This window comes from Triticum urartu, chromosome 3, assembly GCF_003073215.2.
Source record: "Triticum urartu cultivar G1812 chromosome 3, Tu2.1, whole genome shotgun sequence".
Taxonomy (NCBI): domain Eukaryota; kingdom Viridiplantae; phylum Streptophyta; class Magnoliopsida; order Poales; family Poaceae; genus Triticum; species Triticum urartu.
Genome location: NC_053024.1, coordinates 709451192 through 709479037, shown reverse-complemented (window position 1 = coordinate 709479037; position 27846 = coordinate 709451192). Strand labels below are relative to the sequence as shown.

The following is a 27846-nucleotide window of genomic DNA, read 5'->3' as shown; positions in this document are numbered from 1 at the left end:
TAGAAAAAACAAATATTTATTATAAAACTTCATCACAAGAAGCATGAAGCATCCGAAACATAATAAAAATACATCGATCAATATGAAAAACAAAATTAAATCCAGAAGTTGGCATTGAGCAAGGCTTGGGGAAGCATAGGAAACATACAGACATGTGATACCGAAGGGTTCTGAAAGCATAGAGAACTAGAAGTTGGCATATAGCAGGTGCTGAAAGTCGTTTAGAATCGCAGCCTCCGTAGACACGAGGATGCGCACGCCGCCGCTCCCGCTGACGCCGTCCATGAGGTAGACCATCCCGGCGCGCTGCTGCACGGCGCGGTGCATCACCAGGGGCTTCCCCCACCCGAAATCCGTGTCGTATACCGGCATGCCCAGCCAGCTCACCACCCTCAGCTCCGTCTCCGGCATGCTGCTCGGGGGCTGCTTGCTGCCGTGTATCTCGAGGTAGTCGATCGCCGAACGCACCAGCTCGTCATCCATCCTGCGGACGGCGCCGCTGATACGGTGGGCGACGGAGCCCAGCTCCTCCGACTCGATGTCCCGCACCTTGCCAGCGGCGCCCAGGACGATGATCCCGTTCCCGAAGTAGCGGGCCGGGAGCGGCGGCCGCAGGGCGCCCCGGATGTTGGCCGGGAAGGTGAGGCGTGTCGTGGCGTCCGTCGGTAGCCGGCCGGCGGTGCAGAATGACCTCCACACTTGGGCGCTCACGGCGCAGAACGTGCTCACGCGGCCGCCGTCGCCGCCGCTGGTGCAGGCACGCTTGAGTGCGGCGACCTGGTCCTTGGAGAGGACGAAGATCTTGTTGACCACGGCCCCCGACGGCTCGGCAGATACTGCTAGGCTCAGCTTCGGACAGGAGAACACAGTGAGGGCGTCGGGGTGGACGACGGGTGGGGAGCGCGCACAGAGGAGGGTGCGGTCGTGGCATGGGAGCTCCAGCACCGCCGCCGCCGCGTCGCCGTCCCTGCAGAAGCCGGACCACGTCTGGAAGAAGTGGACTGCGCTTACGGCGTCGATGGCTACGTGGTGCAGCGCCGTCCCCAAGGCCACCCCGCCGCATCCCATGAAGGTCACCTGGATGGCGCACATGATGGACGGCGAGTCCTCCACGCGGGGAACAAAGAGCCTCCTTAGTTCCGGCGACGGCTGGAAGTCCACGAAGCCGTCGACGGTGAGGTCCGACCGAGCGACGACGAAGAGCACGCCCTGGCCGGCACAGTCGATCTCTGGCCGGCCGTCGCCGTCCGCGCCCAAACGGCCGGCGAGAGGGTAGAAGGGCACGAGAGCCTTGGCCATCGCCGCCTTCAGCCTGGCCACGTCGAAGAAGTTGTCGACGTCGCCGGAGTCCGGACTGTAGAAGTATACGTTCGGCGTGTGGCCTCTGTTGACCATTTTGAGGTCGAGTTGGGAGAGCCAGAGTCCATGGCTAGGCGTCTCCTCGCTCGGCTTCACCATGCACGACTCCACCACCTCCACCTCCTGTTGATCCACCACACCCATTTTCCTTCTGCTGAGCTCAGCTGGTTGTGTGAGAACTGAGAAACTTACAAGAGGAAGAGACACGGGTCGACTACTCTTGCTCTCACACTCCCCTTTTATAGCCTTACGACCGAACAAAATAATAGCCTGTACTGAAATTATGTTTAAAATATCAGTTTGTCTAATTCACATCTAGATGTTTTTTAAGGATGTCACATCCAACTTCCCACAAATATATAATGCAGCAACAAGAAACAAAAAAAAAAGGAAAAAAATAGACCACAAACAGAGTGGACAATAGTTTAGTTGTGACATAACTATATCACATTTAGTAGTGTTCTAGACAGACCCTTAAAATATTAATGGGACCCTAATATCTCCCAAGATAATGGGTTTTCAGCCCCAAGGTGCCTAGGCACCCTCTATGAACGGTAAAATAAAAAAAGTAGTTTTTTTTAATTTTTTTGAAACTTTGCAACATAAAAGATGATCGAACTTTGTAGGTGCTTGCAAGTTTCTATTCCAAAAAACTATTCGAGTTCTAACGCGAAAAAAAATTTTAGTGCTTAAAGTTTCGAGTACTTTTAGACTTAAATCTGAAACTCGTTTGTACATCTTTCTCTACATGACATTTTGACATGAAAACTTTCAAGAACCTACAAAGTTTGACCATCTTCAGCGTTGCAAAGTTTCAGATTTTTTTATTTTTTTTAATTTACTGTTCATAGAGGGTGCCTAGGCACCCAGGAGCTGTTACACCTTTCCGTATCTCCCAAACATTTGATCTGGGAGCTCCCCGGACCGAATGAAGACGTTCGCCAGCACGAGCAATGCTACATCTACGAAGGAGTTGTTACACAACTTACGTATGGAATGATTTGGCAGGTTTTAATTGGACATTAGAGAGGGCTGGGGTCCACCTGAAAATCAGGGGGATGTTTAGTCGGAGGGAAAGGAAGTTTACATAGGTTGCGTAGCAACAGTATGTAGGTCTAGCATTTTCACGCCAGCACATGGGGACGGATCGAACGATTTCGTTGGATATGGAAAGCATCCCAGGTCGAACGATTTCCTGCTGGCCCATCTAGCACAGGAGCAGTTAGCCCAAATAAGAAAAAAAAAGCCAGGCACAACCCAGTTGCCTACTGTTGCACGGAAAGAAGTCCAAAAACCAAAAATCAATGAGAAAAAAGAAAAGAAAAAGATGGGAGCAACTAGTTAACGAGCGCTCCTTCAGGAGCCTCGCAACGATCAGCGCCACTTGGCGCGCTCTCAGCCATTCGTCACGTGTCGCGCTCTGGACGCTTCCTTCGGATTTTGTTTTTTTATTTTTCCACACGCGTTTTCGGCTTTTTAAACGGTTTTTTCCGGGTTTTTCCATGTTTTGGTTTTCCCCCGGTCTTTCTTAGCTTTTCGATAAAAAAAACAAAAATAAAAATTTGCGCGAAAAAACGCATTTTCTTTTTTTTTCCTTTCGCAAAAGTCACGGTTTTTCTTCCGCGAGAGGCACGGTTGTGCTTTATCGAGAGTCACGGCCGTGCCTTTTGGAAACGAAAAAAACGCGTTTTCTGTTTTTTTTCTTTTGCGAGAGTCACGGTTTTTCTTTCGCGAGAGGCACGGTTATGCTTTTGCGAGAGTCACGGCCGTGCCTCTCGGAAAGGAAAAAACAAAATGCGTTTTCTGTTTTTTTTCTTTTGTGAAAGTCACGGTTTTGCTTCCGCGAGAGGTATGGTTGTGCTTACGGAAAGTCACGGCCGTGCCTCTCGGAAAGGGAAAAAAATACGCGTTTTCTGTTTTCTTTTTCACGAGAGTCACGGTTTTGCTTCCGCGAGAGGCACGGTTGTGCTTTCGCGAGAGTCACGGTCGTGCCTCTCGAAAACGAAAAAAACGCGTTTTCTGTTTTTTTCCTTCCACGAGAGTCACGGTTTTGCTTCCACGAGAGGCACGGTTGTGATTTCGCGAGAGGCACGGGCGTGCCTCTTTCGGAAAGGGAAAATAACCGTGCTCCCGGTTCGGTTTTTTCGCCCGGTTTTTTCGTGAAAAAAAAGTTCGTCAAAACCTATCAACATGGGATCTAGTTTTGAAGAACTCGACGCGAGGAATCCAATGGTGAAAACGGTTCGAGATTTGGACGCACGGTTTAAGAGATAAAACGTTTTGAATAAACGGATCTACGGAAAAAGGGAAAACTCCCAGGTTGCGACAAGTGGCGTGCTGTATGTGCGTCACTTGGCACGACCTGGGAAAGTGAAGTGTTCTTTGCAACGAGTACTCCTTAATTAGTGATTTCGGAAAAAGATAACCTGGCAGAAACAATGATATGCCAGGCCACACCGGACCTACCACCTCTACCTTGTTTGATCCAGGCAAACATATTTCAAAGCCTATGCCATTTTTGAACTAATAACACAAATATCTATGGCAAAACTAGATGGTTTTCTTTGTGAAACAAAACAAAAATTCAAAAAATGACATGAAAAAAACATGGTAATTAACATGGCATAATATTTTTTATGATCAGTCATTTTTTTGCCATGGTCAGTTACTAATTTTACCATGGTCAATAACAAAATTTTCCATGATCCATAAACTAAATTTGCCATGGTCAATTATTAAATGTATCGTGATCCATTAACTAAATTTGCCATGGTCAAATACTAAATTTTCCATGGTATATGTAATAAATTTGCCATGTTCTAGTTACAAACTAGTTTTGCCATGGCAAAACTAGTTGTTCTTTACCAAGCTATGAAAAATTGTCATGGCTCAAAAAATAAAGGAAAATAAAATTGTCGTCATGGAGAACAAAAGAAGATAACATGGATTGTTTAGTGAAATTTGCCATGGTTTATAAAAAACAAAACTTCCCATAAGCGATGAAAATTAATTGTCGTGCTTCATAAAGTTAATTTACCATGGTGCATAAAAGCAGAACTTCCAATGAAGCAATGAAAAGTAAAATTTGCCGTGGATGTGAAGTTAATATGCCATGGCCAAGTAAAATTCCCATGTATATGAAGGGTAGAATTGCCATGGAAATGAAGTAAAATTTGGCGTGGCAAATAAAAATTGTAAAAATGGCAATGGCAATGGCAAAATAAAACATAAATTTAGGTGTATATGAAGTGGTCTGCGCTTATAGCATCGATGGGTACGTGGTGCAGCGCCACCCCCAAGGCCACCCCACCACATCCCATGCAAGGTATTGGCTACCAAATCCCAAAAAAATACCGTGGTTACCAAAAAATATCAAGCGGTTACCGCTCAAAACTTTTAAATGTATTTCAAATTCAAATTTATTTGAGCTAGGTATACATATGTGTTATACTCATTTTAGTTAGAAATTTGCTAGTGTCTTAATTTTTGCAAAACAGAATATAACTTATGCTTAAGTTCAGTGCAAAAAAAAAACTAAGAACTTATGCATTGCATCCTCAGGACATTAGTAATAGACATTGTGTAATATCTATACCTCTATACTAACTAGAGATGGGCTCCCTTGGAATTTTCCGTTAGTAAAAAGCAGGAGTTGTTAATCTTGTGGTACCGAGTTACTACATTGTACATCGACCCATATAATTTGAAATTTTACTCAATTGTGAAAAACATTGCTCCAAGCTAGGCCCACATTTGTTTACCAACTATAAAAATAGAAGCCACAGCCGCATAAGACATGGTCATCCCCTAACGGAAAACCTAAGACGCAATACTACTAGAAAAAACCTTATACACAAAAAAATAGCAGTAGCACTGGTTACAACATAGCGCTACTGCTACTTAGTAGTTGCACATATATGTTGCATATCATCGACTCATGTGACAATGCAGGTGCATAGATCGTCGATGGCAAAGAAGTGCCACGCCAGGAGTATACGACTGATACGTCTCCAACGTATCTATAATTTTTGATGCTATTATATTATCAACCTTGGATGTTTTATATGCATTTATATGCTATTTTATATGATTTTTGGGACTAACTATTAACCTAGAGCCCAGTGTCAGTTTCTGTTTTTTCGTTGTTTTTGAGTATCGCAGAAAAGGAAAACCAAACGGAGTCCAATTGACCTGAAACTTTACGGAACTTATTTTTGGATCAGAAGAAGGCCAGGAAGTAGAAGAATTGGGCCATAAGAGTCTCGGGCTGCCCACGAGGGTGGGGGGCGCCCACTCCCCCGGGCGCGCCCCCTGCCTCGTGGACAGCCCGGAGACCCCCCTGCCTTGTTCCCGACTCCAACACCTCTTATATAACCCAAAACTTTCAGAAAGAAACCTAGATCGGGAGTTCCGCCGCCAGAAACCTCTGTAGCCACCGAAAACCAATCTAGACCCGTTCCAACACCCTGCCGGAGGGGGGAATCCCTCTCCGATGGCCATCTTCATCATCCCGACGCTCTCCATGACGAGGAGGGAGTAGTTCTCCATCGAGGCTGAGGGTATGTACCAGTAGCTATGTGTTTGATCTCTCTCTCTCTCTCTCTCTCTCTCTCTTGTGTTCTTGAGGTGGTACGATCTTGATGTATCGCGAGCTTTGCTATTATAGTTGGATCTTATGATGTTTCTCCCCCTCTGCTCTCTTGTGATGAATTGAGTTTTCCCTTTGAAGTTATCTTCTCGGATTGAGTCTTTAAGGATTTGAGAACATTTGATGTATGTCTTGCATGTGCTTATCTGTGGTGACAATGGGATATCACGTGATCCACTTGATGTATGTTTTGGTGATCAACTTGCGAGTTCCGTGACCTCGTGAACTTATGCATACGGGTTGGCACACGTTTTCGTCTTGACTCTCCGGTAGAAACTTTGGAGCACTCTTTGAAGTTCTTTATGTTGGTTGAATAGATGAATATGGGATTGTGTGATGCATATCGTGTAATCATACCCACGGATACTTGAGGTGACATTGGAGTATCTAGGTGACATTAGGGTTTTGGTTGATTTGCGTCTTAAGGTGTTATTTTACTACGAACTCTAGGGCTGTTTGTGACACTTATAGGAATAGCCCAACGGATTGATCGGAAAGAATAACTTTGAGGTGGTTTCATACCCTACAATAATCTCTTTGTTTGTTCTTCACTATTAGTGACTTTGGAGTGACTCTTTGTTGCATGTTGAGAGAATGTTATATGATCCAATTATGTTATTATTGTTGAGAGAACTTGCACTAGTGAAAGTATGAACCCTAGGCCTTGTTTCCTAGCATTGCGATACCGTTTATGCTCACTTTTATCATTAGTTACCTTGCTGTTTTTATATTTTCGGAATACAAAAACCTTTATCTACTATCCATATTGCACTTGTATCACCATCTCTTCGCCGAACTAGTGCACCTATACAATTTACCATTGTATTGGGTGTGTTGGGGACACAAGAGACTCTTTGTTATTTGGTTGCAGGGTTGCTTGAGAGAGACCATCTTCATCCTACGCCTCCGACGGATTGGTAAACCTTAGGTTATCCACTTGAGGGAAATTTGCTACTGTCCTACAAACCTCTGCACTTGGAGGCCCAACAACGTCTACAAGAAGAAGGTTGTGTATTAGACATCAAGATCTTTTCTGGCGTCGTTGCCGGGGAGGTGAGTGCTTGAAGGTATATCTTTAGATCTTGCAATCGAATCTTTTTGTTTCTTATTTTATCACTAGTTTATTCTATAAAAGAAAACTAAAAAATGGAATTGAGAGTACCTCATATCCTTCATCTTTTTAATATCTTTCGTGAAAATAAGGATTCCGATAATTGTGCCAAAATGCTAGAAGAAGAATGCATTAAAATGTTTGGCACTAAATCTTTGAATGTTGAGCATGATTGCAATGTTGTTAGTATGAACTCTTTGAATATCCATAGTACTAATGATGATTGCACTAGTCATGATGAAAATTTCTCATATAAGCATGTCAATTTTTATGGAGTGCATAGAGTTTGCAACTACACACCAAATAAGGAAGATAGATTTTGCAAGAGGCATAAGTATTTAGAAACTAAATGGTTGCAAGAAAGGCTAGATGCTTGTGCTGAAGATTTAAAATTTCTTTGCCATCCTTGTGAACTTTGCAATGAACATGATCATTTAAATATTCAATGCAAATTGTTTCATGATCGAATCATGTCCAAAAATTGTGATGACTTGATTTCCCTTGCGCATCATAATGAAATTAGTTTGCTTCTGGGTTATGAAGAAATGAAATGTATAACTAAGGATATTCCAGAATTTTCCCTTGATAAAGTTCTCAATTTTGATCTAGAGGAAATTTATGTGTATTGTGCGGTGAATTGCATTGAAAATCCTTATGTTGCCAATTACATAAAGACAAGAAAACAAATAGATGATGAAGAGAATAATAATGAAAGGGAAGAGACTTCCCAATATCCTCCTATTATTTCTTATGATGAATCAGGTAACGAGGAGGAGCCTTCTATTCAACCAATCTCATTAATAACGAGCTCCAAAAAGAGGATTAAACCCACACATGATGTGAAGAAGAAAAAGAAAAGACGGAGAAGCAAAGGTAATAAGGTAATCCTCCCAAATGATGTTGCTCCTATTACCCATTGTGATGATGATAATTGTTATACTATTGGTGCTATCCATACTATTAATGATGAGAGTGATTATGCTTATCATATGAAAAGGCCCAAGTTTGGGGATGCTATGTTTGATGAGAATGACATGTTTGAAAATGAATTTGCTGCAATTAATGTTAGTCCCAAGCTTGGGGATGCTATGTTTAATGAAGATGATATTTGTAGTATCACAAGTTTTGATATGCAAATTTATTACGATGATAGCATGCCTGCTACTTATGATGATTATATTGATGAAAGTGGGTTTGGAAGAGTGTCAACTTTAGGAAGTAGTGATACCACTATTTTGGAGGATGTTGAATCTTATTGTGATAATTATGAAAGTGGATTTGGAGAGGTCATGACTTTATTTAGTAATGATTCCACTATCTTGGAAGAGGTTTCAATTGGTTATGATGAGAACAAAGTTGCAACCTATGATGATTATTGTGATGACACTTATGCTATAAAAAGTAGTGATGATTATATTTATAAAACTTTTCATGATTATGATTACCCTTTTCCCGAACATTACTCTTTTAATGTGGAAACAATTTATAGTATTCGAGTTTCTTATGATACTCCCACTATTCTGAATGAGAAGAATTTTGCTTATGGGGAGAGTAGTAAATTTTCTATGCTTGTAGATCATGAAAAGAATGCTTTATGTGCTGGTTATATTGTTGAATTCATTCATGATGCTACTGAAAATTACTATGAGGGAGGAACATATGCTTGTAGGAATTGCAATAATATCAAGTTTCCTCTCTATGTGCTTAAAGTTTTGAAGTTATGCTTGTTTTGCCCTCCTATGCTAGTTGATTATGGTTCCCACAAGTTGTTTGCTCACAAAATCCCTATGCATAGGAAGTGGGTTAGACTTAAATGTGCTAGTCATATTCTTCATGATGCTCTCTTTATGTTACAATTCTTTTTTTTATGTGAGCATCATTGAAATCATCATGCCTAGCTAGGGACGTTAAACGATAGCACTTGTTGGGAGGCAACCCAATTTTTATTTTTGTTCCTTGATTTTTGTTACTGTTTAGTAATAAATAATTTATCTAGCCTCTGTTATGATTGATTTTTTATGTTTTAATTAGTGTTCGTGCCAAGTAGAACCTTTGGGAACACTTGGGGAAAGTCTTTGCGATCTTGTTGTAAAAACAGAAACTTTAGCGCTCATGAGATTTGCTGCTATGTTTTACTAGAGAGTGCTAATTAGTTGATTCTTTTTTCAGATGATTAATAGATAAATTTCTCACGTCCAGCAATTTATTTTCTAATTTTTGGGGTTCCATAAGTATACGTTTGATCCAGATTACTACAGACTGTTCTGTTTTTGACAGATTCTGTTTTCTATGTGTTGTTTGCTTATTTTGATGAATCTATGAGTAGTATCGGAGGGTATGAACCATAGATGAGTTGGAATACAGTAGATATTACACCAATATGAATTTAGAATGAGTTCACAACAGTACCTAAGTGGTGATTTATTTTATTATACTAACGGAGCTTACGAGTTTTCGGTTAAGTTTTATCTTGTGAAGTTTTCAAATTTTGGGTAAAGATTCGATGGACTATGGAATAAGGAGTGGCAAGAGCCTAAGCTTGGGGATGCCCAAGGCACCCCAAGGTAATATTCAAGGACAACCAAGAGCCTAAGCTTGGGGATGCCCCGGAAGGCATCCCCTCTTTCATCTTCGTTCATCGATAACTTTACTTGGAGCTATATTTTTATTCACCACATGATATGTGTTTTGCTTGGAGCGTCGTTTTATTTTATTTTGTTTTGCTTGCTGTTTGAATAAAATACCAAGATCTGAAATTATTAAATGTTAGAGAGTCTTCACATAGTTGCATAATTATTCGACTACTCATTGATCTTCACTTATATCTTTCGGAGTAGTTTATCATTTGCTCTAGTGCTTCGCTTATATCTTTTAGAGCACGGCGGTGGTTCTATTTTATAGAAATAATTGATCTCTCATGCTTCACTTATATCATTTTGAGAGTCCTTTAGAACAGCATGGTAATTTACTTTGGTTATAAATTTTAAATGCTAAGAGAAGTTGGATGCTTGATAGTTGTTTTGAGATATAAAGGTGGTAATTTTAGAGGTGTGCTAGTTGAGTAATTGTTAAATTGATGAATACTTGTGTTGAAGTTGGCAAGTCTCATAGCATGCACGTATGGTAAATGTTGTGTGACAAATTTAAAGCATGGGGTGTTCTTTGAGTGCTTTCCTTATGAGTGACGGTCGGGGACGGGCGATGGTCTTTTCCTACCAATCTATCCCCCTAGGAGCATGCGCGTAGTGCTTGGTTTTGATGACTTGTAGATTTTTGCAATAAGTATGTGAGTTCTTTATGAATAATGTTGAGTCCATGGATTATACACACTCTCACCCTTCCATCATTGCTAGCCTCTTCGGTACATTGCCCTTTCTCACCTTGAGAGTTGGTGCAAACTTCGCTGGTGCATCCAAACCCCGTGATATGATACGCTCTATCACACATAAGCCTCCTTATATCTTTCTCAAAACAGCCAGCATAACTACCTATTATGTCATTTCCATAGCCATTCTGAGATATATTGCCATGTAACTTTCCACCGTTCCATTTATTATGACACACATCATCATTGTCATATTGCTTTGCATGATCATGTAGTTGACATCGTATTTGTGGCAAAGCCACCATGCTTAATTTTTCATACATGTCACTCTTGATTCATCGCAATCCCGGTACATCGCCGAAGGCATTCACATAGAGTCATATTTTTTTCTAAGTATCGAGTTGTAAGTAAATAAAATTGTGATTATCATCATTAGAGCATTGTCCCATGTGAGGAAAGGATGATGGAGACTATGATTCCCCCACAAGTCGGGATGAGACTCCTGTTGGGGAACGTAGAAGAATTTTAAAATTTTCTACGCATCACCAAGATCAATCTATGGAGTCATCTAGCAATGAGGGAGAGAGGAGTGCATCTACATACCCTTGTAGATCGCGCGCGGAAGCGTTCAAGAGAACGGGGTTGATGGAGTCGTACTCGACGTGATCCAAATCACCGATGACCAAGTGCCGAACGGACGGCACCTCCGCGTTCAACACACGTACGGTTGGGAAGACGTCTCCTCCAACTTGATCCAGCAAGGGGGAAGGAGAGGTTGATGAAGATCCAGCAGCACGACGGTGTGGTGGTGGAAGCAACGGTGATCTCGGCAGGGCTTCGCCAAGCGCAGGGAGACGGAGGAGTGTCACGGGAGGGAGAGGGAGAGGCCAGGGGCTTGGGTGCGGCTGCCCTCCCTCCCCCCCACCATATATAGGGTTCCTAGGGGGGTGCCGGCCCTAGGAGATCCAATCTCCTGGGGGGCGGCGGCCAAGGGGTGCCTTGCCCCCCAAGGCAAGGGTGGCGCCCCTCACCCCTAGGGTTTCCAACCCTAGGCGCAGGGGGAGGCCCAAGGGGGGCGCACCAGCCCACTAGGGGCTGGTTCCCCTCCCACTTCAGCCCATGGGGCCCTCCGGGATAGGTGGCCCCACCCAGTGGACCCCCGGGACACTTCCGGTGGTCCCGGTACAATACCGATTATCCCCGAAACTTTCCCGATGGCCGAAACTTGACTTCCTATATATAAATCTTCACCTCCGGACCATTCCGGAAATCCTCATGACGTCCGGGATCTCATCCGGGACTCCAAACAACTTTCTGGTTACTGTATGCTAATATCTCAACAACCCTAGCGTCACCGAACCTTAAGTGTGTAGACCCTACGGGTTCGGGAGACATGCAGACATGACCGAGACGCCTCTCCGGTCAATAACCAACAGCGGGATCTTGATACCCATGTTGGCTCCCACATGCTTCACGATGATCTCATCGGATGAACCACGATGTCGAGGATTCAATCAATTCGTATACAATTCCCTTTGTCAATCGATACGTTACTTGCCCGAGACTCGATCGTCGGTTTCCCAATACCTAGTTCAATCTCGTTACCAGCAAGTCACTTTACTCGTGCCGTAATGCATGATCCCGTGATCAACCACTTGGTCACATTGAGCTCATTATGATGATGCATTACCGAGTGGGCCCAGAGATACCTCTCCGTCATACGGAGTGACAAATCCCAGTCTTGATTCGTGCCAACCCAACAGACACTTTCGGAGATACCTGTAATGTACCTTTATATTCACCCAGTTACGTTGTGACGTTTGGCACACCCAAGGCACTCCTATGGTATCCGGGAGTTGCACAATCTCATGGTCTAAGGAAATGATACTTGACATTCGGAAAAGCTACAGAAAACGAACTACATGATCTTTGAGCTATGCTTAGGATTGGGTCTTGTCCATCACATCATTCTCCTAATGATGTGATCCCATTATCAATAACATCCAATGTCCATAGTCAGGAAACCATGACTATCTTTTGATCAACGAGCTAGTCAACTAGAGGCTCATTAGGGACGTGTTGTGGTCTATGTATTCACACATGTATTACGATTTCCGGATAACACAATTATAGCATGAACAATATACAATTATCATGAACAAAGAAATATAATAATAACCAATTTATTATTGCCTCTAGGGCATATTTCCAACAGTCTCCCACTTGCACTAGAGTCAATATTCTAGTTACATTGTGATGAATCGAACACCCATGCAGTTCTGGTGTTGATCATGTTTTGCTCTAGGGAGAGGTTTAGTCAACGGATCTACCACATTCAGGTCCGTATGTACTTTACAAATCTCTATGTCTCCATTTTGAACACTTTCACGAATGGAGTTGAAGCGACGCTTGATATGCCTGGTCTTCCTGTGAAACCTGGGCTCCTTGGCAAGGGCAATAGCTCCAGTGTTGTCACAGAAGAGAGTCGTCGGGCCTGACACATTGGGTATGACTCCTAGGTCGGTAATGAACTCCTTCACCCAGACTGCTTCTTGTGCTGCCTCCGAGGCTGCCATGTACTCCGCTTCACATGTAGATCCCGCCACAACGCTTTGCTTGCAACTGCACCAGCTTACTACCCCACCATTCAAAATATACATGTATCCGGTTTGTGACTTAGAGTCATCCAGATCTGTGTCGAAGCTAGCATCGACGTAACCCTTTACGACGAGCTCTTCGTCACCTCCATACACGAGAAACATGTCCTTAGTCCTTTTCAGGTACTTCAGGATATTCTTGACCGCTGTCCAGTGTTCTATGCTGGGATTACTTTGGTACCTTCCTACCAAACTTACGGCAAGGTTTACATCAGGTCTGGTACACAGGATAGCATACATGATAGACCCTATGGCCGAGGCATAGGGGACGACACTCATCTTTTCTCTATCTTCTGCCGTGGTCGGGCATTGAGCCGTGCTCAATCTCGTACCTTGCAATACAGGCAAGAACCCCTTCTTTGACTGATCCATTTTGAACTTCTTCAATATCTTGTCAAGGTACGTACTCTGTGAAAGACCAATGAGGCGTCTCGATCTATCTCTATAGATTTTGATGCCTAATATGTAAGCAGCCTCCAAGGTCCTTCATTGAAAAACACTTGTTCAAGTAGGCCTTTATGCTTTCCAAGAATTCTATATCATTTCCCATCAACAGTATGTCATCCACATACAATATGAGAAATGCTACAGAGCTCCCACTCACTTTCTTGTAAATGCAGGCTTCTCCATAAGTCTGCGTAAACCCAAACGCTTTGATCATCTCATCAAAACGAATGTTCCAACTCCGAGATGCTTGCACCAGCCCATAAAATGAGCGTTGGAGCTTGCACACCTTGTCAGCATTCTTAGGATCGACAAAACCTTCCGGCTGCATCATATACAATTCTTCCTTAAGGAAACCATTAAGGAATGCCGTTTTGACGTCCATTTGCCATATCTCATAATCATAGAATGCAACAATTGCTAACATGATTCGGACGGACTTCAGCTTCGCTACGGGTGAGAAAGTCTCATCGTAGTCAACCCCTTGAACTTGTCGATAACCCTTAGCGACAAGCCGAGCTTTATAGATGGTCACATTACCATCCGCGTCTGTCTTCTTCTTAAAGATCCATTTATTTTCTATGGCTCGCCGATCATCGGGCAAGTCAGTCAAAGTCCATACTTCGTTTTCATACATGGATCCTATCTCGGATTTCATGGCTTCCAGCCATTTGTCGGAATCCGGGCCCGCCATCGCTTCTTCATAGTTCGAAGCTTCACCGTTGTCTAACAACATGATTTCCAAGACAGGGTTGCCGTACCACTCTGGTGCGGAACGTGTCCTCGTGGACCTACGAAGTTCAGTAGTAACTTGATCTGAAGCTTCATGATCATCATCATTAACTTCTTCTCTGGTCGGTGCAGGCACCTCAGGAACATTTTCTTGAGCTGCGCCACTTACCGGTTCAAGAGGTAATACTTCATCAAGTTCTACTTTCCTCCCACTTATTTCTTTCGATAGAAACTCTTTCTCTAGAAAGGACCCATTCTTGGCAACAAAGATCTTGCCTTCGGATCTGAGGTAGAAGGTATACCCAACAGTTTCTTTAGGGTATCCTATGAAGACGCATTTTTCTGACTTGGGTTCGAGCTTTTCAGGTTGAAGTTTCTTGACATAAGCATCGCATCCCCAAACTTTTAGAAACGATAGCTTAGGTTTCTTCCCAAACCATAATACATACGGTGTCATCTCAACGGATTTCGACGGAGCCCTATTTAAATTGAATGCGGCAGTCTCTAAAGCATAGCCCCAAAATGACAGCGGTAAATCGGTAAGAGACATCATAGATCGCACCATATCCAATAGAGTGCGATTACGACGTTCGGACACACCATTACGCTGAGGTGTTCCAGGCGGCGTGAGTTGTGAAACTATTCCACATTTTCTTAAGTGTGTGCCAAATTCGTGACTCAAGTATTCTCCCCCACGATCTGATCGCAAGAACTTGATTTTCTTGTCACGTTGATTCTCAACCTCACTCTGAAATTCCTTGAACTTTTCAAAGGTCTCAGACTTGTGTTTCATTAAGTAGACATACCCATATCTACTCAAGTCATCAGTGAGGGTGAGAACATAACGATAGCCACCGCGAGCCTCAACACTCATTGGACCGCACACATCAGTATGTATGATTTCCAATAAGTTGGTTGCTCGCTCCATTGTTCCTGAGAATGGAGTCTTGGTCATTTTACCCATGAGGCATGGTTCGCACGTGACAAATGATTCGTAATCAAGAGACTCTAAAAGTCCATCTGCATGGAGCTTCTTCATGCGTTTGATACCTATGTGACCAAGGCGGCAGTGCCACAAGTATGTGGGACTATCATTATCAACCTTACATCCTTTGGTATTCACACTATGAATATGTGTAGCACTACGCTCGAGATTCATTAAGAATAAACCATTCACCATCGGAGCATGACCATAAAACATATCTCTCATATAAATAGAACAACCATTATTCTCGGATTTAAATGAGTAGCCATCTCGAATTAAACGAGATCCTGATACAATGTTCATGCTCAAAGCAGGCACTAAATAACAATTATTGAGGTTTAAAACTAATCCCGTAGGTAAATGTAGAGGCAGCGTGCCGACGGCGATCACATCGACCTTGGAACCATTCCCGACGCGCATCGTCACCTCGTCCTTCGCCAGTCTCCGCTTATTCCACAGCTCCTGCTTTGAGTTACAAATGTGAGCAACCGCACCGGTATCAAATACCCAGGAGCTACTACGAGTACTGGTAAGGTACACATCAATTACATGTATATCACATATACCTTTAGTGTTGCCGGCCTTCTTGTCCGCTAAGTATTTGGGGCAGTTCCGCTTCCAGTGACCACTTCCCTTGCAATAAAAACACTCAGTCTCGGGCTTGGGTCCATTCTTTGGCTTCTTCCCGGCAGCTTTCTTACCGGGCGCGGCAACTCCCTTGCCGTCCTTCTTGAAGTTCTTCTTACCCTTGCCTTTCTTGAACTTAGTGGTTTTATTCACCATCAACACTTGATGTTCCTTTTTGATTTCCACCTCTGCTGATTTCAGCATTGAATACACCTCAGGAATGGTCTTTTCCATCCCCTGCATATTGAAGTTCATCACAAAGCTCTTGTAGCTTGGTGGAAGCGACTGAAGGATCATGTCAATGACCGCGTCATCCGGGAGATTAACTCCCAGCTGAGTCAAGCGGTTATGCAACCCAGACATTTTGAGTATGTGTTCACTGACAGAACTATTTTCCTCCATCTTACAGCTGAAGAACTTGTTGTAGACTTCATATCTCTCGACCCGGGCATGAGCTTGAAAAACCATTTTCAGCTATTCAAACATCTCATATGCTCCGTGTCTCTCAAAACGCTTTTGGAGCCCCAGTTCTAAGCTGTAAAGCATGCCGCACTGAACGAGGGAGTAATCATCAGCACGTGACTGCCAAGCGTTCATAACGTCTTGGTTTTCTGGGATAGGTGCGTCACCTAGCGGTGCTTCTAGGACATAATCTTTCTTGGCAGCTATGAGGATGATCCTCAGGTTCCGGACCCAGTCCGTATAGTTGCTGCCATCGTCTTTCAGCTTGGTTTTCTCTAGGAACGCGTTGAAGTTGAGGACAACGTAGGCCATTTGATCTACAAGACATATTGTAAAGATTTTAGACTAAGTTCATGATAATTAAGTTCATCTAATCAAATTACTCAATGAACTCCCACTCAGATAGACATCCCTCCAGTCATCTAAGTGAAACATGATCCGAGTTAACTAGGCCGTGTCCGATCATCACGTGAGACGGACTAGCCAACATCGGTGAACATCTTCATGTTGATCGTATCTCCTATACGACTCATGCTCGACCTTTCGGTCTTCTGTGTTCCGAGGCCATGTCTGTACATGCTAGGCTCGTCAAGTCAACCTAAGTGTATTGCGTGTGTAAATCTGGCTTACATCCGTTGTATTCGAATGTTAGAATCTATCACACCCGATCATCATGTGGTGCTTCGAAACAACGAACCTTCGCAACGATGCACAGTTAGGGGGAACACTTTCTTGAAATTATTACGAGGGATCATCTTATTTAAGCTACCGCCGTTCTAAGCAAATAAGATGTAAAACATGATAAACATCACATGCAATCAAATAGTGACATGATATGGCCAATATCATTTGCTCCTTTTGATCCCCATATTCGGGGCTCCATGATCATCGTTGTCACCGGCATGACACCATGATCTCCATCATCATGATCTCCATCATCGTGTCTTCTTGAAGTTGTCTCGTCATCTATTACTTCTACTACTATGGCTAACGCTTTAGCAATAAAGTAAAGTAATTACATGAAATTTATGTTGACACGCAGGTCATAAATAAATAAAGACAACTCCTATGGCTCCTGCCGGTTGTCATACTCATCGACATGCAAGTCGTGATTCCTATTACAAGAACATGATCATCTCATACATCACATATATCATTCATCACATCCTTCGGCCATATCACATCACAAAACACTTGCTGCAAAAACAAGTTAGACGTCCTCTAATTGTTGTTGCAAGTTTTTACGTGGCTGCTATAGGTTTCTAGCAAGAACGTTTCTTACCTACGCCAAAACCACAACGTAAATTGCCAATTTCTATTTACCCTTCATGAGGACCCTGTTCATCGAATCCGATCCAACTAAAGTGGGAGAGACAGACACCCGCCAGCCACCTTATGCAACTAGTGCATGTCAGTCGGTGGAACCAGTCTCACGTAAGCATACGTGTAAGGTCGGTCCGGGCCGCTTCATCCCACGATGCCGCCGAATCAAGATAAGACTAGTAACGGCAAGCAAATTGACAATATCGACGCCCACAACTGCTTTGTGTTCTACTCGTGCATAGTAACTACGCATAGACCTAGCTCATGATGCCACTGTTGGGGAACGTAGAAGAATTTTAAAATTTTCTACGCATCACCAAGATCAATCTATGGAGTCATCTAGCAACGAGGGAGAGAGGAGTGCATCTACATACCCATGTATATCGCGCGCGGAAGCGTTCAAGAGAACGGGGTTGATGGAGTCGTACTCGACGTGATCCAAATCACCGATGACCAAGTGCCGAACAGACGACACCTCCGCGTTCAACACACGTACGGTTGGGAAGACGTCTCCTCCAACTTGATCCAGCAAGGGGGAAGGAGAGGTTGATCAAGATCCAGCAGCACGACGGCGTGGTGGTGGAAGCAACGGTGATCTCGGCAGGGCTTCGCCAAGCGCAGGGAGACGGAGGAGTGTCACGGGAGGGAGAGGGAGAGGCCAGGGGCTTGGGTGCGGCTGCCCTCCCTCCCCCCACTATATATAGGGTGCCTAGGGGGGGGGCCTAGGATATCCAATCTCCTAGGGGGGCGGCGGCCAAGGGGTGCCTTGCCCCCCAAGGCAAGGGTGGCGCCCCCCACCCCTAGGGTTTCCAACCCTAGGCACAGGGGGAGGCCCAAGGGGGGTGCACCAGCCCACTAGGGGCTGGTTCCCCTCCCACTTCAGCCCATGGGGCCCTCCGGGATAGGTGGCCCCACCCGGTGGACCCCCGGGACCCTTTCGGTGGTCCCAGTACAATACCGATTACCCCTGAAACTTTCCCGATGGCCGAAACTTGACTTCCTATATATAAATCTTCACCTCCGGACCATTCCGGAACTCCTCGTGACGTCCGGGATCTCATCCGGAACTCCGAACAACTTTCGGGTTACCGTATGCTAATATCTCAACAACCCTAGCGTCACCAAACCTTAAGTGTGTAGACCCTACGGGTTCGGGAGACATGTAGACATGACCGAGATGCCTCTCCGGTCAATAACCAACAGCGGGATCTGGATACCCATGTTGGCTCCCACATGCTTCACGATGATCTCATCGGATGAACCACGATGTCGAGGATTCAATCAATCCGTATACAATTCCCTTTGTAAATCGGTACGTTACTTTCCCGAGACTCGATCGTCGGTATCCCAATACCTAGTTCAATCTCGTTACCGGCAAGTCAGTTTACTCGTGCCGTAATGCATGATCCCGTGATCAACCACTTTGTCACATTGATCTCATTATGATGATGCATTACCGAGTGGGCCCAGAGATACCTCTCCGTCATACAGAGTGAGAAATCCGAGTCTTGATTCGTGCCAACCCAACAGACACTTTCGGAGATACCTGTAATGTACCTTTATAGTCACCCAGTTACGTTGTGACGTTTGGCACACCCAAGGCACTCCTACGGTATCCGGGAGTTGCACAATCTCATGGTCTAAGGAAATGATAATTGACATTCGGAAAAGCTACAGCAAACGAACTACATGATCTTTGAGCTATGCTTAGGATTGGGTCTTGTCCATCACATCATTCTCCTAATGATGTGATCCAGTTATCAATGACATCCAATGTCCATAGTCAGGAAACCATGACTATCTTTTGATCAACGAGCTAGTCAACTAGAGGCTCACTAGGGACGTGTTGTGGTCTATGTATTCACACATGTATTACGATTTTCGGATAACACAATTATAGCATGAACAATAGACAATTATCATGAACAAAGAAATACAATAATAACCATTTTATTATTGCCTCTAGAGCATATTTCCAACAACTCCGGCGAAAAATAAAAAAATAAAAATAAATAAAGAGGCCATAAAAAAGGAAAAGAAGGCTCAAACAAAAAAAGAAGAGAAAAAAAGAGAGAAGGGACAATGTTACTATCCTTTTTCCACACTTGTGCTTCAAAGTAGCACCATGATCTTCATGATAGAGAGTCTCTTATTTTGTCACTTTCATATACTAGTGGGAATTTTTCATTATAGAACTTGGCTTGTATATTCCAGTGATGGGCTTCCTCAAATGCCTTAGGTCTTCGTGAGCAAGCAAGTTGGATGCACACCCACTTAGTTTCTTTGATGAGCTTTCATATATTTATAGCTCTAGTGCATCCGTTGCATGGCAATCCCTACTCCTTGCATTGACATCAATCGGTGGGCATCTCCATAGCCCATTGTTTAGCCGCGTCAATGTGAGACTTTCTCCCTTTTTGTCTTCTCACACAACATCAATCATCATATTCTATTCCACCCATAGTGCTATATCCATGGCTCGCGCTCATATATTGCGTAAAAGTTGAAAGAGTTTGAAAAGGCTAAGTATGAAACAATTGCTTGGCTTGTCATCGGGGTTGTGCATGATGAGAGCATTTTGTGTGACAAAAATGAAGCATGGCCAAACTATATGATTTTGTAGGGATAAGTTTTCTTTGGCTATGTTATTTTGATAAGACATAATTGCTTGATTAGCATACTTGGAGTATTGCTATTTTTATGTCAACAATAAACTTTTATTTTGAATCTTTCGGATCTGAACATTCATGCAACAATAGAGAAAAATACATTGGAGAACATGCTAGAAAGCATTCCACATCAAAAATTCTGTTTTTATCATTTACCTACTCGAGGACGAGCAGGAATTAAGCTTGGGGATGCTTGATACGTCTCCAACGTAACTATAATTTTTGATGCTATTATATTATCAACCTTGGATGTTTCATATGCATTTATAAGCTATTTTATATGATTTTTGGGACTAACCTATTAACCTAGAGCCCAGTGCCAGTTTCTGTTTCTTCGTTGTTTTTGAGTATCATAGAAAAGGAAAAACAAACGGAGTCCAATTGACCTGAAACTTCACGGAACTTATTTTTGGACCAGAAGAAGGCTAGCAAGTAGAGGAATTGGGCCAGAAGAGTCTCGGGGTGCCCACGAGGGTGTGGGTGCACCCCCCTGCCTCGTGGACAGCCCGGAGACCCCCCTGCCTTGTTCTCGACTCCAACACCTCTTATATAACCCAAAACTCCCAGAAAGAAACCTAGATCAGGAGTTCCGCCGCCAGAAGCCTCCGTAACCACCGAAAACCAATCTAGACCCGTTCCGGCACCCTGCCTGAGGGGGGAATCCCTCTCCGATGGCCATCTTCATCATCCCGACACTCTCCATGACGAGGAGGGAGTAGTTCTCCCTCGGGGCTGAGGGTATGTACCGTTAGTTATGTGTTTGATCTCTCTCTCTCTCGTGTTCTTGAGGTGGTACGATCTTGATGTATCGTGAGCTTTGCTATTATAGTTGGATCTTATGATGTTTCTCCCCCTCTACTCTCTTGTGATGAATTGAATTTTCCCTTTCAAGTTATCTTCTCGGATTGAGTCTTTAAGGATTTGAGAACACTTGATGTATGTCTTGCATGTGCTTATCTGTGGTGACAATGGGATATCACGTGATCCACTTGATGTATGTTTTGGTGATCAACTTGCGAGTTCCGTGACCTCGTGAACTTATGCATACGGGTTGGCACACGTTTTCGTCTTGACTCTCCGGTAGAAACTTTGGGGCACTCTTTGAAGTTCTTTCTGTTGGTTGAATAGATGAATCCGAGATTGTCTGATGCATATCGTATAATCATACCCACGGATACTTGAGGTGACATTGGAGTATCTAGGTGACATTAGGGTTTTGGTTGATTTGCGTCTTAAGGTGTTATTTTACTACGAACTCTAGGGCTGTTTGTGACACTTATAGGAATAGCCCAACGGATTGATCGGAAAGAATAACTTTGAGGTGGTTTCGTACCCTACAATAATCTCTTCGTTTGTTCTCCGCTATTAGTGACTTTGGAGTGACTCTTTGTTGCATGTTGAGGGATAGTTATATGATCCAATTATGTTATTATTGTTGAGAGAACTTGCAATAGTGAAAGTATGAGCCCTAGTTCTTGTTTCCTAGCATTGCAATACCGTTTACGCTCACTTTTATCATTAGTTACCTTGCTGTTTTTATATTTTCAGAATACAAAAACATTTATCTACTATCCATATTGCACTTGTATCACCATCTCTTCGCCGAACTAGTGCACCTATACAATTTACCATTATATTGGGTGTGTTGGGGACACAAGAGACTCTTTGTTATTTGGTTGCAGGGTTGCTTAAGAGACCATCTTCATCCTACGCCTCCCACAGATTGATAAACCTTAGGTCATCCACTTGAGTGAAATTTGCTACTATCCTACAAACCTCTGCATTTGGAGGCCCAACAACGTCTACAAGAAGAAGGTTTTGTAGTAGACATCAATGATGAGTGGCCGGAGTGTCAGGCCTAGGTGTACCGGTTCCGAGCGACAACCAGTAGTTAGTTTAGGTTCACGCTAGTGCGAGAGAGGAATACGAACCGACACCTCAAGAAGTACTACATTATGTATGAGATGATGATGAGACATGTCATGTAACTTGTATAGCTATATCGTGATTATGATGCGACGACATGATTTGTGTTGGATGATATGACGAGACTATTATGTGTATGATATGATGAGCATATTGCATGTTTATGATATGATCAGAATACTATATAAAACCTGTACAAAAACACCGCAAATACGCAACAAAAAAATATATGAGAAAATGTAGTAGTAGTGCTCTTTAGCGTTGGATAGGAAAACACTACTGCTAAAGCACTTAGCAGTAGCGCTGGTTTGGAAAGCGCTACTGCTAAGTTGGTATAGCAGTAGAGCATGTCAAACAGCGCTACTGCTAAACGTTACTTGTAGCGCCATATCAGTAGCGCGATGCCCCGCACTACTGATAGCCCTTAGACCCGTGCTACCGCTAGGCTTTTCCCTAGTAGTGCAATCCTACTACTAATCCACTATTTTCCCTCCCATAACTAAAGAAATGACTATCTCTACAAAATATATTCTTATCTACTCATGTACTCCAGTTGAGGCCTCCGTAAAAACAAAAGGAAGGAGAAAAGGAGATAAAAACACTCGAACTCATTGAAGTTGAGTCGAAAGCACACCACGGTTTTTGTAGTTCATACACTCACTAAAGTCACTGAATATGATGTGACATGATTATATGGGAAAATGCAACAACCATTTTGCTAAGAATGAAAAAAGATAACATACTATTTGTATTTGTTTTGGATATGAAAGATTCCTTACGTGCCAAGAACAAAGTGTCAACAGGTTGCTTAACTTTGGGTTCCTTTTTCATATGCTCTCTTTTATTTTTCATCATCTTCTACACTCACCAGATCAAACAGTTTTTGCTTATTTGAAATCATGTGAATCGTTTCTCAGACCTCAGCATGGGAGGTCTCCGGCACTCGGGTCCCTGGAAGGCCACCGCTCCTCCTGAAGGAAATATGCCCTAGAGGCAATAATAAAGTTGTTATTTATATTTCCTTATATCATGATAAACATTTATTATTTATGCTAGAATTGTATTAACTGGAAACTTAGTACATGTGTGAATACATAGACAAAATAGAGTGTCCCTAGTATGCCTCTACTAGACTAGCTCGTTAATCAAAGATGGTTATGTTTCCTGACCATAGACATGTGTTGTCATTTGATGAACGGGATCACATCATTAGAGAATGGTGTGATGGACAAGACCCATCCGTTAGCTTAGCATTATGATCGTTTAGTTTTATTGCTATTGCTTTCTTCATGACTTATACATATTCCTCTGACTATGAGATTATGCAACTCCTAAATACCGGAGGAACACCTTGTGTGCTATCAAACGTCACAACATAACTGGGTGATTATAAAGATGCTCTACAGGTGTCTCCGAAGGTGTTTGTTGAGTTGGCATAGATCAAGATTAGGATTTGTCACTCCGTGTATCGGAGAGGTATCTCTGGGCCCTCTCGATAATGCACATCACTATAAGCCTTGCAAGCGATGGGACTAATGAGTTAGTTGCGTGATCATGCATTATGGAACGAGTAAAGAGACTTGCGGTAATGAGATTGAACTAGGTATGATGATACAGACGATCGAATCTCGGGCAAGTAACATACCGATGACAAGGGGAATGACGTATGTTGTTGTGCGGTTCGACCGATAAAGGTCTTTGTTGAATATGTAGGAATCAATATGAGCATCCAGGTTCCGCTATTGGTTATTGACCGGAGATGTGTCTCGGTCATGTCTACATAGTTCTTGAACCCGCAGAGTCCGCACGCTTAACGTTCGATGACGATTTGTATTATGAGTTATGAGTTTTGGTGACCGAAATTTGTTCGGAGTCCCCGGATGAGATCATGGAGATGACGAGGAGTCTCGATATGGTCGAGAGGTATAGATTGATATATTGGAAGGTTATATACGGACATCGGAATGGTTCCAAAGAAATTCGGGGAATTATCGGAGTACCGGGAGGCTACCGGAACCCTCCGGGAAAGTTAATGGGCCTAGTGGGCCTAATGGGCCATATCCGGTCCTTTTTAGTTCACATATAAGATTTGTCTGAAGTCAAGCCTCGTAAAATTTGACCAACTTTATAGAAAAAAATATCAACATTCACAATGTGAAATCAATACCAGTTTATGCATCATGACTTAAAGTTTCATATTGTATAACTTTAGCATGGTAGATTTTAATATTTTTTCATATAAATATGGTCAAACTTTGAGTTGTTTGACTTCACGCAATTCTTATATGCAGAGTAAAAAGGACCGGAGGGAGTATCCGCTTTTTGTAAAAATTATCCAAGTATGAATGAATATCGCCTAGTTTGTTTTAGTTTGCTTCAAGTTTTGTTCATTTTTGTTAAATTTTGTTTGAAATGTAACCGGACATATGCAGACAGCTTTGGATGGTTGCCTCCTACATGCATGTCCACGGACGGGTCCCCCCTCTCCGCGGACAAATGTAGTGTTCAGTTTGGGGATTGGTGTTGGAGATGCCCTCAGTCCGGGTATAATTAAATTTGGAATATTAAACTGCAGCAACTCTAGTTTCCATGAACGGTTCATTTTCATTTTCAAATCCATAATTTTTTAAAAAAAAATTTGAACTATTCAAATCCATGGAATTTTTTAAATTCACAAATGATTTTATAATTAATGAAACTTTTTTAAATTTATGAATATTTTTAGAATTTCCGAAAAAAATAAAATGCTCAAATATATTTTGAATTCATGAACAAATTTTTCTCTTTCTTTTCTTCATGATTTTTATGTAATCCGCGAACTTGTTCGAATCTGTCAATATTCTTTGAATTCATAGACATCTTTTGAATTGATAATCTTTTCTTGATTTTGTGAACATTTTGTAAATCTATGAACTTTTTTTCAAATCCATGATCATTTTTAAATCCATGATTTTTTTTAATTCATAAGAAAATTTAATTTGTGATTTTCTCAAATTCCTCAATATTTTTAAAATTCATTAATTAAATTAATTTGTGACCAAGGGAAGGAGAGGCGAAGCTAAAGAGATTTCATAAAAGAAAATTATTATTTAAAAAGAAAAATCACTGCTTTTATCTCACTGTTAAATTTTAGAAGTTTACAAGGGGTAGGTCGTTGTTTTTGCCTGTCACTGTTGTCCACATAGCAATTACCAGCAACCTCTTTTATCCACCACTGCTACTTTTGAAAATAGCAGTGGGGGGTACGTGTCCTTGCCTAGCACTAAATTCAGCCTACTTATAAGATATTTCCCAATAGTGTAAGCAGGACCCGATTCTGGGTAAATCTTGTCTCATGTTTCCTCTTCGATCTACTCATCCCAAAGGGTTACCCTACCAAGGGAACCGCCGGAATAACCTCCGACATAGTCTGTAACCTAATTAAACAGCCTTAGCCAGGGCGGAAGCCATGCAGCCGCTTGTGGGCAGACATCATTAGCATAGAAGATGGTCCGGCGCATTATGAAAACGATCGAGCGAACCATTATGACCTATTTTAGGAACGTTATGGAAGTTTCCTGACTGCTTTAGGGAACCTTCTAGAAGGTTCTTGGATTATTTTGACTGCTCTAATTTCCCCTTTTTATTTTCTTTTTCTTTAATTTTTCATTATTTTGCAAATTAAAAATGTTCTCAAAATTTGTTAATGTTTTTTTCAAAGTGTTGGACGTAAAAAAAGATTATAAATGGTTAACGTAAATAATAATACTGACTAGGGGCTAACACTGGACCATCAGTGACTTTTGGCCATAAGAAAGTGGTCTGAACTAGCCATCACTGAACTATCACACAAAAGTCCCTCGATGATTATCTAGTCGAGCGTTCAGGTTCTTATTAGTGACCTCTTACAACGACCGGTCACTGAGTATAGTAATCAATGATGGGTGGCTTACAGCCGGTAAGTATTGACGGGTCAGTGCTGAAACAATTTCTAATATAACGAAGGCCCGTAGGTTCTCCAAAGCGCACTTTGTTGGGGCAAATGTGGTGCTCGATCGGCTTACATGAACGCGTCCGCGGCGTCCCTATTCAACTGAGTGAAGTCTGAAATAAACCTTGACATTGTAGAGGCTGACATAAATAAATCTTCATATTTAAATTCCTGAAGTTGATACTCTGTATTTAAAGATCCCGCTCAATCCCAACCCTGCATGAGTAAAATCTTGTTTGGTGTAATTGGAGAGGTGCGATCCCAGCCAGGATTGATTTTTGCAGTGACTTACTACATGGGCCCACCTATCATATGCATACCCTATCGACCAGCTGCATTGCAGGTGACCGGTAGCGCCCCAACGGCCCAACCGACCAGGTGCCGTGCAGTGGTGACCGGCAGCAGCGCCGACGAGCTCCTCAACAGTGTGCAACACCTGGGCAAGCCCGACCTGATGAGTGTGCCGGACGCGGTAGGCTCAGCCATCGATGCCATTCCAGATGACCTGGAGGCGGCGGTCGTCAACGCCATCAAGCCATGCCATGCCAAGACGACGTCCTACAGGATGCACTCACGTCTGTTTGTGCACACACATGCATGTACGCATCCATGCGTCCATCCCGCCGTTGGCCGCCGCATTGCTCGCTAATCATCATGCCGCCGTTTGCCTCGGCTCGCTGGCAGCCACGGCGCCATGCTTCCGTTTCGTGCCCAGCCCCACTTGCTTCATGCACTGTTTCTCGCAGCTACGCGCTGTCGGTCGCAGCCAGGCAGTCCGCGAGGCTTGCCTGCGCACCGCCGCTCCAACCGGTCATCGATTGGACGCCACAACCACGCCCCCTTGCTGGATGGCAAGCTCGCTTGGCCGAGCTGTGTCGGTCGTCGCCACCGCGCCAAGCCTGGACTACGCCATGAGTCGCGGGTGTTGCGTGATAGGCCGGCCCGGTAACACCGCCCACCGCGTGCCTTGACAGCTCGGACCCACTGGTTGCGCACGTCACCGGCCGGCTGCCCGCACTTCGCCGTGCTTGCCGGGGTCGAGCCGTGTGCCGGCCACCGCGATCCCCCAGCCTCAGCCACATCGTGCGCGAGCCCTGCTGTCCACGTCGCGCTCCGCCGAGACACCGCCGGCGGCCACCACCACTCTGTCCAGCCCCACCGTCTGAAGGTCTCCAACAGCCGCGGCTTCGAGTCGTCGGCCGGACGGGCTCAGCAGCCGTCGACGCCAACCAGTGCTCAGCTCGGCCAGCCTCGTAGGAGAGGAAAAAGGGGTCGGTAGTGGTGAGGGGAAGGGGATCGTGAGAGGAGAGGATAGAGGAAGAAGAAGAGAGATGAATATGACTTGTGGACCCATACTGTTAGTGAGAGTAGCCGATGAACCCGACTGGGATCGTCTCTTTTCCCAGTGCGCCAAACGTGACTAGGGTTAGAAAAGACCAAGTTTTTAGAGTCTCTTCTGAACGGCCAAGTTTTTAGATTTTTCATGGCTATGAGGCATGCATAATCAAACCTATCATCCCAAGACTTACGAGACCTTTTTCTTACAACACTACCAGAAAAATTGGGGTTGCCGACGGCCAAATATATGCCGACGGCCCCCGTCGGCAT

The 27846-nt window shown here is 43.6% G+C and overlaps 1 protein-coding gene across 1 annotated transcript; it reads right to left on the bottom strand.

The window, feature by feature from the left end:
* Positions 1–27846, bottom strand: LOC125547255 (putrescine hydroxycinnamoyltransferase 1-like). The gene is made up of 2 exons (XM_048711206.1): positions 27768–27846; positions 1–1634 (listed from the first exon to the last, which is right to left on the bottom strand). The coding sequence occupies exons 1-2, from the start codon at positions 27844–27846 to the stop codon at positions 187–189; spliced, it is 1527 nt and encodes a 508-aa protein (XP_048567163.1). The 3' UTR covers positions 1–186.